The sequence below is a fragment of the Otolemur garnettii genome, unplaced genomic scaffold (genome assembly GCF_000181295.1).
Source record: "Otolemur garnettii isolate 467f Iridium unplaced genomic scaffold, OtoGar3 scaffold00228, whole genome shotgun sequence".
Taxonomy (NCBI): domain Eukaryota; kingdom Metazoa; phylum Chordata; class Mammalia; order Primates; family Galagidae; genus Otolemur; species Otolemur garnettii.
The window spans coordinates 604607-622605 of record NW_003852623.1 but is presented as its reverse complement, the minus strand read 5'-3'; the positions used below and the strand labels follow the sequence as shown (position 1 = coordinate 622605).

The 17999-nt window shown below is 38.0% G+C and overlaps 1 protein-coding gene across 3 annotated transcripts in view; it reads left to right on the top strand.

Annotated features, from left to right (window-relative positions):
- The first annotated feature begins 2290 nt into the window (after positions 1-2290).
- RAB28 (RAB28, member RAS oncogene family) overlaps positions 2291-17999 on the top strand; it is a 59171-nt gene continuing 43462 nt past the window's right edge. For all 3 annotated transcript variants that reach the window (XM_012812873.2, XM_023508188.1, XM_023508189.1), the window contains exons 1-3: positions 2291-2578; positions 7126-7222; positions 12330-12418. In XM_012812873.2, the coding sequence (XP_012668327.1) occupies positions 2504-2578; positions 7126-7222; positions 12330-12418 (261 nt within the window). In that variant the 5' untranslated portion in view covers positions 2291-2503. The remainder of the gene's footprint in view (positions 2579-7125; positions 7223-12329; positions 12419-17999) is intronic.

Below are 17999 nucleotides of genomic sequence, written 5' to 3'. Positions count from 1 at the left end.
GGTGACCTTGACATGGGTATCATACCTGGGAGTCTATACACACATTTTCTTTGCTGTGGATTAGCTCTGTTTCTCTGCAGAAAGTTAGAGCACCATGCTGGGAACTCTCAAAGTCAACTTGGTCCTTTACACAGAGGAATATTTTTTTCTTTTGATTTAAAAAATGCCTCTAAGTCTTTAAATTCTAATTTTAAACCCAGAAACATGCCCTATATGTATAAAATACGGTCACTGAAATAATGCAACTGACTTTTTGCTTTATATAGCAATACTGTCCCAGCTATATCCAAATAAAGGTTGTCTCTCCATCAGGGCAGTCATTATGGAGATTTACGATTGGAAAATGGGAAGTTTTCATCTAGATTTCCCTTCATATAATGACACATATGAAAATTAGCCCTATGACTTTAAATGAATCTAGTTTTTGGTCTAAGTAGTTGCACCAGTGGGATGTTTTTGTTTGCAAGGAAGGGAATACATCACTAAAGTACCTTAATATTATTTCCCATAACAAGAAGCCTAAAAGACAGGCTGAAGGAGCTGTGGTGGTTGCAAATATCCTATTCTTACCCAATTACAGAAGCAAGGGAAGGGAGCAGGAAGGGTCTTCTGCAGCTCTCCGGTTTTCTTTTCCTTTTTAAAATACATCAGGAGGGGTGGGAGGGTAGCTTTTCTAAATATACCAAAGGACACTGTCTTCTGTCTCCCTGGTCCAAAGGGTGACATGAGGGTGGAGAAGCACATTTCTGGCATTTTTTACTTTCCTTATAGACAGAACAGGGTTAATTCTGTGCTCACCAATAGCAGATTCCTCAAACTAACAATTACAAAGAGGTTTACAAAGCCTTTCACATACCCTCTTTCTTCTGATTCTCCTTAGCAAATCCAGTGGCTGGAAAGTTGGTGGTGGCAGTGCCTGTTACTGTGGACCAGGCCTACTGCAGATGACCAGCCGGGGGCCCTACCTAAGAACCTTGTCCAAGGCAACTTGCCTAGAAAGTAGGGGTGCTTCCTACATGCACCAACATGTAATGATGATGACAAGGGTGCTTATGGCACCCCAGGCATGGTGATCTCTCAGTCAGACAGTGGAGGTAGTTTATTTCACAGATGAGGAAACCGGCTCAAGGGCACATACCAAGAAAGTACCGCTCTGTGTACAGAACTCCAGTGCTGCCTCCAGGGTTGGACATTTCTTTACACCGTCCTGTTTTCCCATTCTAATTCTTCTATCCTTTCCAGGACTATGGCTTCTGAGCTAAGCTTTCTGCAACTTCAGTTTACTCATCTGCAAAGCGGGGATAACTCTACCTACTTTATAGGATTCCTATGGGGAGTAAAGGTAATAATTGACGGAAAGTGATTAACGAGGAGACAAATACAGTACGCTTGAGTTGTAGAACTTACCTTGCTATATTGTAATTTTCAGTTATGCTATTTACCCAGCTTCTTGGACTGAGATAATCAGGGCCCCTCTATACTCTTAAGAATTCCTGTGGAATCTAAAAAGCTCAAGCACTGAAATGAAAATTGAGAAACGCTTAGAAACAGTACAGGCAACACGCTCCCACAGCGATGTCGCTCCCACGCTACAGGTCTCCTACAGAAAAGTGTAAACTTGTGAGAGCACGAACGTGAAAAAGGCAAAGAAGGTGTCTGTGTTCCTAGGAACACTGTTTTGACTTTACCCCTGACCACACTTGGAGAGCTGCTGCCCGGGTAACAGGAGGCTGGCGCCCGGAAACGCTTGGTAAACGAACCGTCGGACCTGTGGTTGCTTAGACGAGGAAACCGAGAATTTAAGGCCAAAAGAGGCAGCGCTGGAGCCACCACCCTCCCGCAGCGCCCCTGCTGCCGCCTGCATCCTCCCGCCCTGCCAGCACGCGACCGTCGGAGCCCGCATCTGCGCCAGGGCCCAGACCCTGAGCGCTCAGCAGGGAAACCCCAGTCCCCGCGGCCTCGCCGCAGGCCCCGCCCCCCGCCTCCTGGTTTCCAAGGCAACCCCGGGCACCGTCCCGGCGTCCCACTCGGGCTAAACCATTTTCGTCAGGGGCCTTCTCCAATGAGGAGGGAATGTGACAGAACGCTTACGAGAGTCTCTGCTCCCATTTTGTCTTAGGTAATTTAGAAGCTACACTTACATTTCTCCCCTAGCTAACTACGTCAGCAAAGAGCCCAGAGGCTGCTCCGACGTTCCCCCCAGCTCGGGCCGCGGGTGGTGCGGCTCGCCGGGGCGCCTCGCCGGCCGCGCGGGTTGGCGTAGAGGCGAGGGCGCGCGCCCGACGTGCGCGCAGGGGGCGTGGCCCGCGCGGGGCCGGGGGAGGGGAGGCGGGCAAGATGGCGCCCGGTGACTAAATTCTCCTTAATCTCTCCGGCGGTTGCTGAGGAACCGGGGTGGGGGGTTCTGCCTCGACTCCCTCCGTTCCTCCTCTCCCCCGCCCCTGGAAGTCTCCTCCGCTTCCTCACTCCACCTCGGGGGGCCGGGCCTGCTTCCCGGGACACCATGTCGGACTCTGAGGAGGAGAGCCAGGACCGGCAACTGAAAATCGTCGTGCTGGGGGACGGCACCTCCGGGAAGGTCAGTCCTCCAGCGGGCCCGGCCTCCCGTGTCCGCGGGGCCCCGCCGGGCCTCCTCCCCGCCCCCGCGTCGCCCCGTGTCCCGAGCCCTGGGCGCCGGGGGAGCCCGCAGAGCCCTTCAGCGCCGCTGAGAAACAGTCGCGCCCGACCCCTGCCCGGGGCGCGAACGCCTTCGGGGCTTCTGGGCCAGCCTCGCGCCCGGCTGGGAAGCCCCGCGGCTTCTGGCCGCTCGGGGACGGCGAGGTCGCGCCGGGGCATCCTCCTGCCCCCTTCCCGGCTCCCACTGCCCCTCCCTCCCCTCCCTTTTGATGCCTTCACTGCGCTGCGAGCTCCCGAGAGGTTGGCCCTGGAGTCGGATTCCCCGGGTATGAAGCGGGCTCGGTCAGCGCCTGGACGGGGGCTGGGGGCACGCTGCTGACCTGTGTGCGCTTCATCTGTGACACGGGTATGGATAGAGGCCACCGCGAGGGCAGAAATGTGAAAACCCACATGAAATGTGAAAGTGCACGTCAAGCTTTCCGAGCACAGCCGTGTGCACACAATAAACGTCAGGTGCTGCTTTGCGGTTAGCGCCGTCCAGCTCTCTCCGTTCCCGGCACCGCACCTGCCAGGACAGAGTGGACGGAGCCCCCGGGGTGGGCTGGAGACTGGGGGCTCCCCGCCTGCACGTCGGTCCCGCGCAGCGGCGGGCTGGGTGGAGGGGTGCACGGGGTGCCGGGCGGCGGTTGTCAGTTCCCGCAACTCCTCGGCAGGGTTCCTTAACCCAAGGTTCTGGAGCTCCTAAAATGGAGCAAATGTTGCCGGCTCCTTGGAACATGAGATGTGGAGGGGCCGTGAAGAGGCTCGGCTTGGCGCGCCTTCATACCTGTGCTTGTGTCAAGGTCACCGATACTCGCCCAGGGAACATTGCTCAAGTGTGTCTTTTTTTCACTCCTCTCCCTTTTCCCTACCGTGGTCTTCAGAAATGTGGGTTCTTACTTGCTGCCGGTTTCCTGTTTTCAGCTTCACATTCCCCTGTTGCTGGTGTAGTTTGGACCCTGGTTGCTGTGGTGACGACTGCTCTTTGCAACCTCCCTGGCAGTTGGCATCGCTGAGCTGCACTCCTGTCTTTGGAGTATTCTGTTTCTTTCTTGTCTGCCAGGATATTTTGTTATCGACTTTTGGTGCTGAGGAAAACAGCTTAATGTGCTTTGGTTACGTTTAAACATTTTGGGGGAAAGACCTGCTTTTCTTGATGAAGTAGTCTGTGAATGTTTTCCATTTCAAAGTTTTGAAGGAGTTGTCATAAATAAATCAACATTGTTTCTGACAGTTTCACTCAGTTGAAATTTTGTTAGGTTTTTGTAGTTTTCTTATCATTTAGATTTTCATTTGAAAGCCACCTGATTTTTCAAAATCCTCCTGCACAACCAAACTTATTTCCCATTTCAAATTATAGTGACTGTAACATTTGTAAGAAGACACAAAAACTACCTGTCACCCTCTAGGCTATCATAATTTTTTAAACTTTTGCTCATTTTTCCTTCAGTGCTTATTTATCACACTTGTATTAGTTGAAATTTGTTTGTAAGTTTGTGTCAATTTTTTATTTAGCCTCTCATACACGTTTCCCTCTTGTTGTTACTTTGGTGTGATTAATTGTAGTTTTTCATCTCTCTAAAATTCTGCTTAGTGTAGGATAAAATGTAATTTTTCCATTTCCCTATTGTTGAATTAGGACTATCTGCTTCAAAGAATAACAGTGCTCTGACTTAAGTCGTCATCATCTTGACCAAATAATCTATATTAAAACTGTAACAGGTTTTTCTGCCAGAAATTTCCTGACATAAACATCTGACATCTAATCTTCTGTCATTATTTTAATATCTAGCATATCCTCCATACCTTATCCAGCTCTCAAATTATTGGCAGCTACCCCAGTTCCCATTATATCCCATACTGTTCTTTTCTTTGATGAACTGAGTCTCTCTTTCATCTCATTTGTATCCTTATTTAACACTTGGCCACTTTTTCTAGCATTGTTTTTTTTTCTTGCTGGTTCTAACTCTGGCGTTTTTATACACAGAGACAGAAGCAATGGAGTATGGAGATGACCACTACCATTTCTTCAGGAGACATTTAACTCCTCCCTCTAATAACATGTGTTTCCCCCTTTTTTCCTGTTCTGATTCTTCTGATTTTATTACCTATTTTATCAAGATTTTTTTGTGGGGCAGAATAGTCTATTTTGGTATCTTTTTAGTGTTGGTAAATGTAGTATGGTTGTATAAAGAATCAGATAAAAATATTTTAGATAATCGTGGCTGGTTGTTCATGTCATACCTGTAATTGGTTAACAAGGGTATTTATACAGTGACTTGTGAGAAATTATTGAATGTGAGAGATGGCATGAAGTCTGGGAATTAAAGAAGAAGTGTCCCCCTCCCCTCTGATTCAGTTGATTCTATGTTTAATTTTCATAGCAAGATGTTAGGAGATAATGTAATAAGAACTTATTTTAATATTCTCTATTTAAAACACTCTATTCCAACAAAACCCTAGCTTTATGTTTGCCTCAGGAGTGTGAGGGAAGGCCTTTCAAAATCTAGAAGTCCTTCTTCCAAGAAGAGAACTTGACTGAACATTTTTTGAATACTCTTGAATATAAAAATATTGAACTCTGAGAATCTTTAATGGAAGTGAAAAATTATCTTAAAAGACCCAATGAGGATGTTACATGTGCTTTAAATTTCTCTTTGATTTTAAGTGTTTCATCTGTGTATTAAACATTTTGAAATACCGGTAATGATATACATATGATAGTTCCTTCCCTCTAGAACTCTGAGCTTCCTCACCGATGGTTTTGGCTCTAAGTTAGACAAGCTCAATGGCATAATTAAAAGTAAATAAAGGAAAAACGTCTTTAAAAAGAGATACTTATCTTTTAAATTTTTATCTCTCAGTTTTGATATTGTTACATGCTCCAAGGATGTATCATGTAGTGAATTTATTTCTAAATGTCTAGCAGAACATCTTTCAAATGGCAGTACACAACAAATATTTGCCTAAATATTCTATACATTTATTACAAATGCTTGGTTTTTGTATATTAAAAAATATGGAGTTGGGCGGTGCCTGTGGTTCAGTGAGTAGGGTGCTGGCCCCATATACCCGGGGTGGTGGGTTCAAACCCTGCCCCGGCAAACTGCAACCAAAAAATAGCCAGGCGTGTGGCAGGCCCCTGTAGTCCCAGCTACTCTGGAGGCTAAAGCAAGAGAATCGCTTAAGCCCAGGAGCTGGAGGTTGCTGTGAGCTGTGTGACGCTGCGGCACACTACCAAGGGCAATAAAGTGAGACTCTGTCTCTACGAAAAAAAGAAGAAAAAAAAAAAGAAAATTTGGAGTTAGGATATATAAGTTGCCATTTGTGTGAAAAACATGGTTCTGTGTAGAAGGAATTTTAGTCATCCTTTTAAAAGGAGTTGGAATTTCACCAGCTATTCTTTTGCACTTCTGTACTTAATGTCAAAATTAACTATAATAAGCTATCTCGGAAATTTTATCTTAGTTCATATTATTTTAAGAGTTGACATCTAATTTTAACTTTTAAAATTAAAAAAAGGACTATTTCCCCCTAACTTTTGGAGTCTTTCTTGAAGAATGTAAAACTTTAATGAAGCTGCCTTTCTCTTTTTGGGGGGGAGGGGGAGGAGTTTACATAAAAGAATAGTGAATTTAAGATGTTTAAGAGATCTTTGAGTTACTGAATTATTTTAATTGTTACCAGAATGATTGATGATTTTGCTTTGATAAGAAATGGTACTCTAAAAGGAAGTGCCAGAGTTTTTGAATAAAACTTTGAATTGTTATTAAAAAACAGTAAATGTATGTCTGTTGTGGTTCTAATATCTTGTGACTTTTTAGCATTATGGTTCTTGGATGGAAAATAATTATTTTGCCTCCTTTATATTAATCTTAAAAATACTAACTTTTAAATTTAAAGGGGGCATTATCACAGTCATTCTGTAGAATCATTTTCATTTAACGTCTTTATTATAGAGAAAAATTAGGTAGTTGAGTTGCTTTTCTTGTGCAAGAAAGGAAAAGAAATTCTTCAAGCAGGCTTTCCCCTCCTTAGTTAGTGCTTCTTATTAACTGAGGACACAACTACCCTCAGAATATTTAGCCTTAGAAATGAAACTTTATTAATGTTTAGTGACATTTTTGTTTAACTGATATGTATAAGGTTCATATATTTAATTATGTTGTTTTAGTTTTTTTGTTGACAATTCTCAAATTCTAATTTCCAGCAAGGAAAAGAAGCTGGACAATTAGGAGATTTAAAGAGCTCTAAAGGATAAGTCTGTGTCCCCACAGTTGGCTGCTGGCAGATGAAATTTACTTGGTGGCATGAAGTCCCCCCCCAACTGATTAGAACTCTTTAAAATTACTTGTTGAATTAATTGCAGTGTAAATGTTAAGATTACTTATTAAGATTTAGTAGTGGTTTTTTGTTTACATTTCTTAAACAAAAAAATTAATGTTGATATTCTGTGTATCGATTTTTTAGACCTCCTTAGCTACGTGTTTTGCTCAAGAAACTTTTGGGAAACAGTACAAACAAACTATAGGACTGGATTTCTTTTTGAGAAGGATAACATTGCCAGGTAAGAGACTAAAAAGTCTAGACATAGAAGATTGTACAAATCTTAAAATAAGTGGCATAGGGCAGAAATGTGTAAAATAAATTTTGGACTGCTTCTGCATGAAAATATATATAACCAGTAAATTTAACTTTCATCAAGATCTGCCATGCAGGAATATCGTCCATGAGTGTGAGAAAAGTTTTGCACTACCCCACCCTGTCAGTATTTTTGGCTACTATACATTTTTCAAGAATAAACAATAGTTGCTTATAAAATTCTAAAAAGCTTTTAAAAAACTTAAATGCTATGCATTTGTCAACTGATATTATATTAACTAAATGTGAAAAGACTGGGAAGGATTATTTCTTTTAAATATTATTTTGTTTCACCTCTGCTTCAGTTTTTTGTTTAAATGTTGAAACAAGTATAATGTAGCTATGGAACTTCTGTGCTCTAATATGTGAATGCTGTTTTATGCAAGGCAGCATGAAATTGCTGGCATTTAATAGACCACTAAAATTTAGGGTCCCTAGGCACTCATAAAAATACAGTTTGAGCATTCAAGATGTTTCAGTTCACCATGCAAAGAAACTATTTAGATGCCAGTTGCAGCACATTTTGTGGGAAATACAGGGAAATAATAACAAAAAAAAGAAAGGTTTATGTTTTAAGTTAGATTCTGAACAATTGGAGCTTTAAAATGCCCTATCCATTCAATTTCAATGGTTAGATTATATGTTTAAAGTATTTTATTAGAGACAGTTCATCTTGATTGACTTTATAAACTGTCCGTCCTCTCCTCTATGAGGAAATACATTTGAATAAAACGGCTGCAAGTGTAATGTGTGGCTCGTGTACTGGAACGTGAATGATGTAGTGGGAAGGAGTTTAATAAATGCCAATATTATTGAAATATGTTAACCTCTGAAACACTTCATCTATCAGACAATTCCTAATGAAAGATTTTGAGCAGGTAATGAAAACTCTTGGTGATTGGAGGTGTTCTCTGGCTCTCATCAGTGATACACTGTTAACGTTTTGTGATGGCTTGTATGTGGCTTTCCATGAAAAATAGATGAGGAGATAACAGAACAACGACAACAAAGAAAAAAAAAAAGAAAGAAAAAAAATTCCAATTTTTCCATTAGGAAGTTATTGTTGAGCAAGAGGTTTGTTTAATGAGAAACATGTGTATTTTGTTTTGTGTATATTTTCTTTTCATGTATTCAGAATTGAATATCTGATTTCAGTTTCGTTCTCATTCTCACCCTATGGATAATCATTGCTGCATACAGCAGTTACTATCAGAATACATGCACAAATCCCATAATACACATACTGAAAACTCATATTTATAGCAATAATTTTTTCAGAGATGCCTGTTATTATACACAGAGAACCTCAAAGCAGTATTTAGTTATTAGCTCTTTTGTTTTGATACTTAATTGGCACAGTACCTTTTTGTTTCATTAGTTTTAATTTTTCTAATTGAAAGGCTTAAATAAAGAACAAGTACCCACACAAATACAAAGACTGGTTTTAGACATTCCACATATGTGATGTATGGGATGATTTTAAATTTTTGATTACTTTGTAAAAAAAGATCTGATAGTCTTGAAATCCGAATTTATGGGATAATATTTTAGATTTAGTATGTAAGTTAAAAGGTGGTATCAAGACGTGTATATTCTTGATGAATGTGCATTTTAATTTTTCTGATTAAGTTTTTATTTGGATGGGCAGAGTTCCAGAAAAAAAGTTTTACATTTTCAAAGCAGTTGGTTATTACATAATAGAGTAAAAATTATAGTCAGGATTCCAGTAGGAAAAAATTATTTTAATATATCTTGTTTTTATATAATTAGTAGGTATATTAAGAAATGAGGTGAATAAATTGCAAGGTTTATATAGTATATCCTTTATATACTCTAATCTTAATTTTAGTTCATTATAAATGTCAAAAGGATGATTACTATTTGTATCACTTGCTAAATAAAATCTTACAGGCAGCATTATTGAATTTATAGTGGAGCAACAAAGTAGGTGAGTTAATATTTGTTAGTATTCTTGAAAGTCTTCTGACCAGTCAGATTGTTAGGGAGGTAAGCCTCCTGTCTGTCTCTTCACATTCTCTTCCTACAGGTTTTCAAGGTCATTACTTTGCAAATACTCATCCGTTTTAGAATATTTCATGATCCGGTGTGCTGTATAGTCTGGATGCAACCACTGTGCAGATTTTACTGCTTAAAATAGTGTATCTGTTAGTCAGAGATTCTGCTGATAGAGCTTCTTAAGAGCCTTAGTCAAAATACTTTCAGGAAGCTTGTGGGTACAGTCCAGTAAACAGCGTTCTACTGTGAAAAGGATTTCTAAGCCTTTAGTACAAGAAGTGGGCAGACTTGTGTTTTTAGTTCCATCTTGACTATGCAGCACTTTAAGTAAGGTTAACCAAGGCACCAAGTGTACTTTTACAGGGTCACTGTTGAATCCTCTCGGTGGCTTTGATTCATACCAAAGACAGCTTGCCTGTGTTTTGTCACCTCATTTATTTTATTTTTTCCTCTAGTTACATGTCATTTTCTACAGAGAAGCAAGAATTCTGTAGCATTTTGCATTTGGAATTTGATTTATGATGGTTTCTTTAATGTTCTTGATTAGAAATTCCTATTAGTTGGATTTCTGATTTAAAAAAATTAATAATACTGATTATTTGAATATTCTTAGAACTTTGTAAAGTATATTACCTTGAAAATGTACTACAGGACTTCATATGTTTGTGCTGCAAAAACTAAAATAAATATTGATTTGTATCACATCTTTGTGTAACTTTGTTTCTCAAATGGAGAATCTACATTGTATTTTTAGTTTTATGTGTTAAAAGTCTAAAATTCAAATGTAGAAGTTAAAACTACATTTCCACATGAATGAAATAACATGAAATTAATATCATTTGTTGAAGCTATAATGATAGTAATTTTTTCTAGCATTTTATATTAAAGGATTACCAGTAGTTCATAGCTATTTTTATTTCTTAGTCACTAAAATCTATAAATTAAAAAAAAAGTCAAACATCAGTAATAAGCATGTTTACTTGGAAAGGTATGGATTTTAAAAGTTCTCTTAATACATGAATATGAACTTCTTAGATGAGAGGCAATTGAATAGATGATTTAAACTCTTGAAATGATTGTAGTCAGAATTTGGAAACATGAAGGTCGTGTTGCTCAAGTTACAGTTGCAATGTTCACAACAGTTTAGGTAGGACCTGAATATCAGAGCTTAACAAGGGAAAATGAAAGAGAAAAACGCTGTCTGGATGCAAGGTTAAGTGGTAGGAATTACTGATTTAGAAATGGGATTAGATATCCTTTAATAATTATTAAGTTGTTGCCGGAAATATTGCCTGTGGAAGTTCATATTGTTAAGCACTATCTTTTGAAGTACACAAATGACCTAAAGAGTTTTGAACATGAAATTAATAGACTGCTGCTTATCCAGGGGCTTCCAGAACTATTTTATATATTTCTAGTGACAGCTAGCCCTTTCTCACCTACTTAATTAGAAATGGCATTAGAGGAGAATGATTTCAGTTTTGAATCTCAAAAAGTTTAGTTTTTAAGATTTATACAAGATTTTGGACAAATCTTAATCTGTAATATTTTGGTCTTCATATTCACAAGGCTTTAAGAATGATTAATTTGTTGTTCTGTGAGCCTTCAAAGTGTGTGTCTGTGGCAATGATGACGGGTGATAAACTCAGTAGCTCTCATTAATGCTAATGGAAGTTCCTCATGGAAATCTTTGCATGTGGTGTATGGAACAGACCTATGTTTAAATAATGGAGATATTGTAATATCAGCTCTCCAAAATTTTGAGTTAAAAGTAAAACTGTGCTGGTTAGTTCAGTGTCTTACTTTCTTTTCAGTTGTGGAGTTAGTGTGGCTAACATTGTCTGATTCCTGTGTTTTACACTGGTGTATAAATTTATATCTTTTTTGTTTTTGTTTTTGAAGTGAGATCATTTTTTCAGTTTGTAAGTTTTTATTTATAATTTTTTTGGATTTGCAAATTATTCAAAAAGTGCTAATTGAGTCTTTGGAGACAACTACATAATTTTAGAAGTTTTGAAATGTCAAACTAGGAAGCATCTCAGACGTGTTCCTTAGCTTTTGTAGCTCATTTATTGCTTGAATTAATAGGAGAGAAAGTTTTATTATTTCAGAAATTTTATATCAATAAATATTTTGTAAAATGCACATAAAAGCTTTTAAAGATTTCCTTTTGGAGTTTAAAGGGCTTTTCTAATGCTTGTATGGGGAAGAAGATTAGTCACATTATTTTATGAGGGCTAGGAAGCAGATATGATTTGTGTTCAAAGGAAATGCTTTGAACAGGTATGAAGGCAGCACAATATTTAGTGATATACTCAGAATACATCCTACATTATTTTTGAACAGGGCTATCAAATATGCTTCTATTTTATGGGTTAAATTTGAAAGCATATAATTTTTTTATTATGTTTATACCATCACGTACAATAACTGACATTCAGATTAAAAAAGATTCATTAGAGTTGAAATGAAACTGTGAGTGGATTATTGTAGTCTGCTGTTATTCTGTGAGTTTTAGAACCTATGGAATTTAGAACCTACAGCAAAATTTGTATGTATAATTGGATGGGTGAATGTAAATATAAGGTTTACTATTTGTGTTAAAGTGTATTTCTTACTCCTTGTACATGCATTCTTTCTAAGAGAAAAAATTGCAGGCTTATGTTTATAAGTTAAAACTTATTTTCTTTTGTTTTAAAGGTGATTGCAAATGGTTCCATGGAAAGGAAATAGAGGGATAAATGTAGATTCCCCACTATGGTTTCTTTTGACCAGTGGTTCTCAACCTTCCTAATTGCTCCGTTGTTACAAATGGAAAAAAGGGGTCGCCACACACAGATTGAGAACTGCTGCTTTTGACAATGCTAAATTCACAGTTTCAAGTATCTGGTCATATGAAGTTGCAGAATAAAAGGCAAATTGGGTTCAGAGTTTATCATTGTGACTAAGTGTTCTATGAAAGTGTGTTCTGTTATTACTGTTTAACTTTTTTCATATTCTTTTATTTTGCATTCTAGGAAACTTGAACGTTACTCTTCAAGTTTGGGATATAGGAGGACAGACAATTGGAGGCAAAATGTTGGATAAATATATCTATGGGGCACAGGTATGCTATGAATTCTATGATTATTCCAACATAGAAAGCACACCTCAATCGGTACTCAAGTCCTCATGCTGATACACAGACACATGTAAACACACACACACACCCCTTCTTTCTAACCCGATTTTTCCTTCCTTCCTTCCTTCCTTTTTTTACCTTCCTTCCCTTCCCTTCCTCCCTCCCTCCCTCCCTTCCTTCCTTCCTCTCTCTCTCTTTTTTTCTTTCTTCTTCCTCTCTCTCTCTTTCCCTCCCTTACTCCTGCCCCCCAACTTCCTTTCTTTCTCTTGCTCTCTTTTTTTATTTTTGAGACTCTCTCACCCAGGCTAGACTGCAAAGGCCTAAGGCTCAGGAACCTCAAAGTCCTGGCTTCCTGCTGAGACTATAAGCACCTGCCACAATGCCCAGCTAATTTTTCTATTTTTAGTGGAGATGGGGTCTCACTTTTGCTCAGGCTGATCTCAGTCTCCTGAGCTCAGGGATCCTTCTGCCTTGACCTCCCAGAGTACTAGGATTATAGGTGTGAACCATCATGCCTGGCCTCAAATTGGATTTTTATCTGGATATGTAGAGAGACTAATTTTATATTTGTGAGAATCCTTTGGTTTCTTTCTTCCCAAATTATGTTTGGAACAATTTGGGTGTGGGAAATAGTGGCACTAATTGGTGGGAACTGGAAAACTTTTTTAACAGCCTTCATATCATATTTATATTACTAGACATTATTGGTAGCAATTAAATAAAATATAGTGATAAATTATACTTTGGTACTTATTAACTGATTTGGTTATAGTGACTACTTTCATATATACTGAATGAAAAGTAAAGAAGTAGAAAATTTAATTTTAACTGGCAAGGACAAAAGTGTATTTATATGTCTATTTTTATGCTCTGAATTGTCCTATTTATAAAATAGTTTTCTTAGATTTAATAGATATATCAATACTTTGTATCAATAACTACTTATATATATGAAGCACTTATAATAAATAATTTAACATGACAATGATATATTTTCAGAAGGAAAGCTGTGTAGAGCAAGAAAAATCATTTGAATAATTGCCTAAAAGTTATTTGGCAACCTAAGCTTATCTAGACATAGTTTTTGAGTTGTTAAATAAAGGTGTTATACACAAAGAAAATATGCAGTGTTGTAATATGTTTTAAAAGTTAATTATTTCTCTTTGAACATGTTCAGTAAAGAGTAATTGTCTTTTTAATGCTTTGGACTTAATGACAGAGAGTGAAAGCCAGTGGTGCCGTGAATGTGATCATTTGATGGAGCAGCATGCCTGGTGCATGGCTGAGTACGGTGCTCACGCAGGTGTTTAACTGGTGTGAGTGTTCACATTTTCATGAAGTATTGTAAGGGTAATACTTCAAAATCTTCATTTAGGTCTTCTTTGGAGTTTGGTATTTTGAGTAACAGAGCCTCACTGGCATGGAGCTGCCTTGCTCATAGCAAGTGGCTTCTGCTGGGTAAAGACAGAGAATGCTAAGCCCTCTGCTGCCCCTTCAAGCTTGGTCTTGTCAAATACCACAGCCTTAATTTTGGATAGTAACTAGATTCTGATTTATTCTGATTTATTACTGAAATATTCAGAGTAGGATAAGGGAGGCTGGCACGGTTCTGAATCACATGTAAAGGCCCTAGGGTTCTGTGTTGCAGCACTGATACGTGGATTGGCCTCTCAAGCGCTTTCTTTTTTGCCTTTTTTCCTACATTATTGTCTCCTGCAAAATCTTTCTGCTCATGTTTATTATTTTCATCTGTGATCAAATAACTTGAAATTTTGTGCATGTTCATTTTTCCTTTAAAAACTACATCTCACATGTTTGTGTCTGGTTATTTTATTAGTATTTTTTTTTTTTTCTGTTTTAAACTGATAGGTTTAAAGTTGTTGGTTATGAGATTGGTGGGAAGCCATAGTGCTTGCTTCACTTACATGGTTGGAAAAATGGGATTTGAAAATAACTTTTTTCTCTTTTCTCCATAAAATGTAATTTCAAGGCAACATCAGAGATTTAAAAAAATGTAGAAAAATTAGGTTGGTCTAACTTCTAATGATGTTTGATTTTTGGTGTCAAATAGAATAGCCTTTTATGATTTATAAGTATAGCTAGAGTTAGTGGAGAACAGGGGACTTTATGCATTGCAGGGTAAATAATACAAAATTCATAATACATATTTCAATTAAAAATTAGGGGAATATAATGCCCATTAATTATATATATGTGTGTTTGTATATGTGTATATATATACAATTTATTTATTTTTTTTTGAGACAGAATCTCAAGCTGTAGCCCTGGCTAGAGTGCCATGGTGTCACAGCTCACAGCAACCCCCAACTCTTGGGTTTAAGCAATTCTCTTGCCTCAGCCTCCCAAGTAGCTAGGACTACAGGCGCCCACCACATCGCCTGGCTGTTTTTTTTGTTGATGTTGTTGTTGCAGTTGTCATTGTTGTTTAGCTGGCCTGGGCCGGGTTCAAACCCACCAGACTGGGTGTATGTGGCCAGCACCCTGCCCACTGAGTTATGGGTACCACTCATTAATTATGTTCTTAATTGCACCTTACTAAAGAACATTTATAAATTTATTATTTAATTTATTTAAATTATTAAAAAGTCTATTATTATTATATATAATGAATATTGATATGAAAGTCACATAATATAAATTGATCATTCTGAAGTGTACAATCAGAGGCATTGTGTCTGTTCACAGCGCTGTGTCATCCTCTCCTGAGATGAGTGTTTCACAGTGTGGACTTCATGTTATTACATGGCTGCCTGTATTCAGCAGGCATTGATGGGGAAATTTGTAGACCTCTGAAGAACTTTCATCTTTTCTGAGAGCACTTAAGTTTAATAAAATGTCTGTATTCCCTTCTGTGTTTTGTATTTCTTAGGAGAAAGTGAATGTTTTATTCCTCCTTAGAACTTGTCATGTAAGGTTTCTATCTTGAAGGTACATGTTGACTTTTTCCCCTTTTGCTGGTAATATATATTGTTTACACTTGTACAATTTCTGTGTGTGTTACAAGCTTTATCCTGTTTTTATTTCATTTATCCTGTTTTATTAAACAATAGTGTAGTACAGCATTTCTGAGAAATTCACAAATATTTTCATGATATTATCCCAGGAAACTGGAAATTCTGAGATGGTGAATTGTTATAAATTGGTAATATAATAACTTTCTTCTTCTTTCCAGAGACTCCAGCTTAAATGTTACGTAAAGCGTGTAAGGTACATGTATGAGTTGTCTGTTTTATTAAAATGTGTTTAAATTTTTTACTGGCATAAATTAGGGAAGATGTTACTTTTTAAAAATAATACTTTCAAACCATTCTAGTAGTATTTTAATATACTTAATAACTTTATATCACCCAGTCATGTAATTATTCTTCAAAGTGGGTATATTGCTTCTGGAATTGTAGATGCTTCATTTATATTGTCTCTGTCCTGAATACTTGGGATTTTGGTGCACATGCGACAGGCAGAAGTCTTTCACAAATAATGTTTAGACAGGCTGTTTTGAAGACATCAGTGACGGTGTTTTTAGGGTTTTCTTTTAGGATCCCTAACTTCTATAAAGAGAATTATCTTACATGTGTCCATGGTATTAAACTACGTAAATCCATTTTTTAAAGCATTTATTAACATCCAGGAAGAAGCTTATTTGTAGGCTGTGAGTTAACTTGGATCCAAGTAAAACCCTCTTCAGCCCTCACCTCTTGGTTAACATTAAACTTTAGCAGTATATCTATGGGAAGTATGGGGTGAAACCAAGTTGAATCAACACCCAAAAAAGAATTAGTGAGATATTTTGACAAGAACTAGTTTTAAGAATTAAAATATTCTCCAGTTAAATTCCCAGATTTAAATTAACTGAAAATTTTCTAGGAGTCTTTAGAAAGACGTTGTAGGCTATTTTTCATAGTGGTTAGGAGCAAACACACAGTACACAGTGTTTAGTGCCCTGGAACCTGTGGCTAACAGAGGCTGCAGCAAACCTCAGAGGAGGACTGGATGTTTCATTTTTGTAGCTCTTTCTGTACTGGAATCTAAGTGGTTTGCAAACACTGCCCCACTGAGCTTTCACTCAATGAAGTGTAGTATTTGTGAGGTAGAACACGACTAAAATTGTGAGCCCCTGCCCCATGCAGATGAGCCTGCCTCTGAATTATCATCAACAAGAGGTTTGTTTAGAGGATAGCTGGGGAGAGAGCGCATCTCAAAACTGGACTCCCTGAAGCGCTCTCTTCTCTTTTACTCTGCATTTTTCAGTAGTGTATTTGCCAACATATAACTGATGTTTCTAGACCTCTTTTGCGTTAGCGTTTCTCACAGGTTGTATTTTGGTGCAGCAAGGTGTATGTTGTTATGGCTCTTGTATAATCTGTATGATTCACTTTATATATAACTACAACTAGATTTTTTGTTTTGTTTGATACAACTAGATCAGGGGAAAAAGTAACCTGCACTTAGGGAATGGGGAAACTTTCATTTTTGACATTAAATAACGTGTGTACTGTGTTGAGCTCCTATTAAATCTGTGCGGTGCTTTATGAGACTGTTAAATGTTGCTGTCTGTGTTTACCCCTTCAAAACTTTATCAGTGATTACTTTGAAAAGGACATCCACTTGATTTACTGACTCATCGTTGTTATTACATATGGCAAAAAGTGAAATAGATGAGACGGTACTGCACTAGCCTGGTGTAAAACTGACCAGCAGTCTTGAAGTTTACAAAGACAAGGGGTGCTAGTATCTTCTTGAAACTGGAATTGAGGGGAAGTGCAGTTAAGGCATAAAAAGTGGAGGAAGTTTCTGTTCAAGATTTATTAAACTTGAAATCTCATTTCCAAAGGTCACATGAAAAGGTTTAGGAAGAAAAGTATTTGACGAATAAATTGGGAAGAGGAAGCACAGATGGTGTGAGGATGAAGATGTGGGAGAAAGAAAAATAGCAGATAAATAATTCAGATAATAACATTGAGATAATAAAAGGCATCTGAGACATGAGATATGGTGATAGGTTTAGATGACCACAAGATAGCCAAGGAAATTAGATCCATTGGTTCCCAAGTAGATGATTCTCAGACCTTGTGCAGGCCAAGTTGTGTTATTTTTCTGAGGAAGTTGTACTGCCTTGTGGATGGGAAGATTTCGATAGTTTTCTGGAAGGAGTCAGAAGAATTCTGGATTGATTGATGTGGTAAGAGATGGAGGGATTTCAGGTGCTTGTATTGTAGAGTTTCAAGAGGTCTGGCTTCTTTTGTGCTAAGGCTTATAGGCCCTGAAAGTCAATAGTTTTGGTAATGTGTGTCTTTCAAAGAATTGGTCCGTTTCATTTACATTATCAAATTTGTGGCCATAGAATTGTTCATATTACTATCCTTTAATGTTAATGGGGTCAGTAGTGGTGGCCATTCATTCCCGATACATACATAATATTGGTAATATGTGTCTTACCATAACGCCCTTTTTTTGGTTAGCTTGGCTACAGGTTATCTGTTTTATTGATCTTTTAAAAATTACTTAGATTAACTAATTAACTTATTTTTTTTTTTTTTTTTTTTTT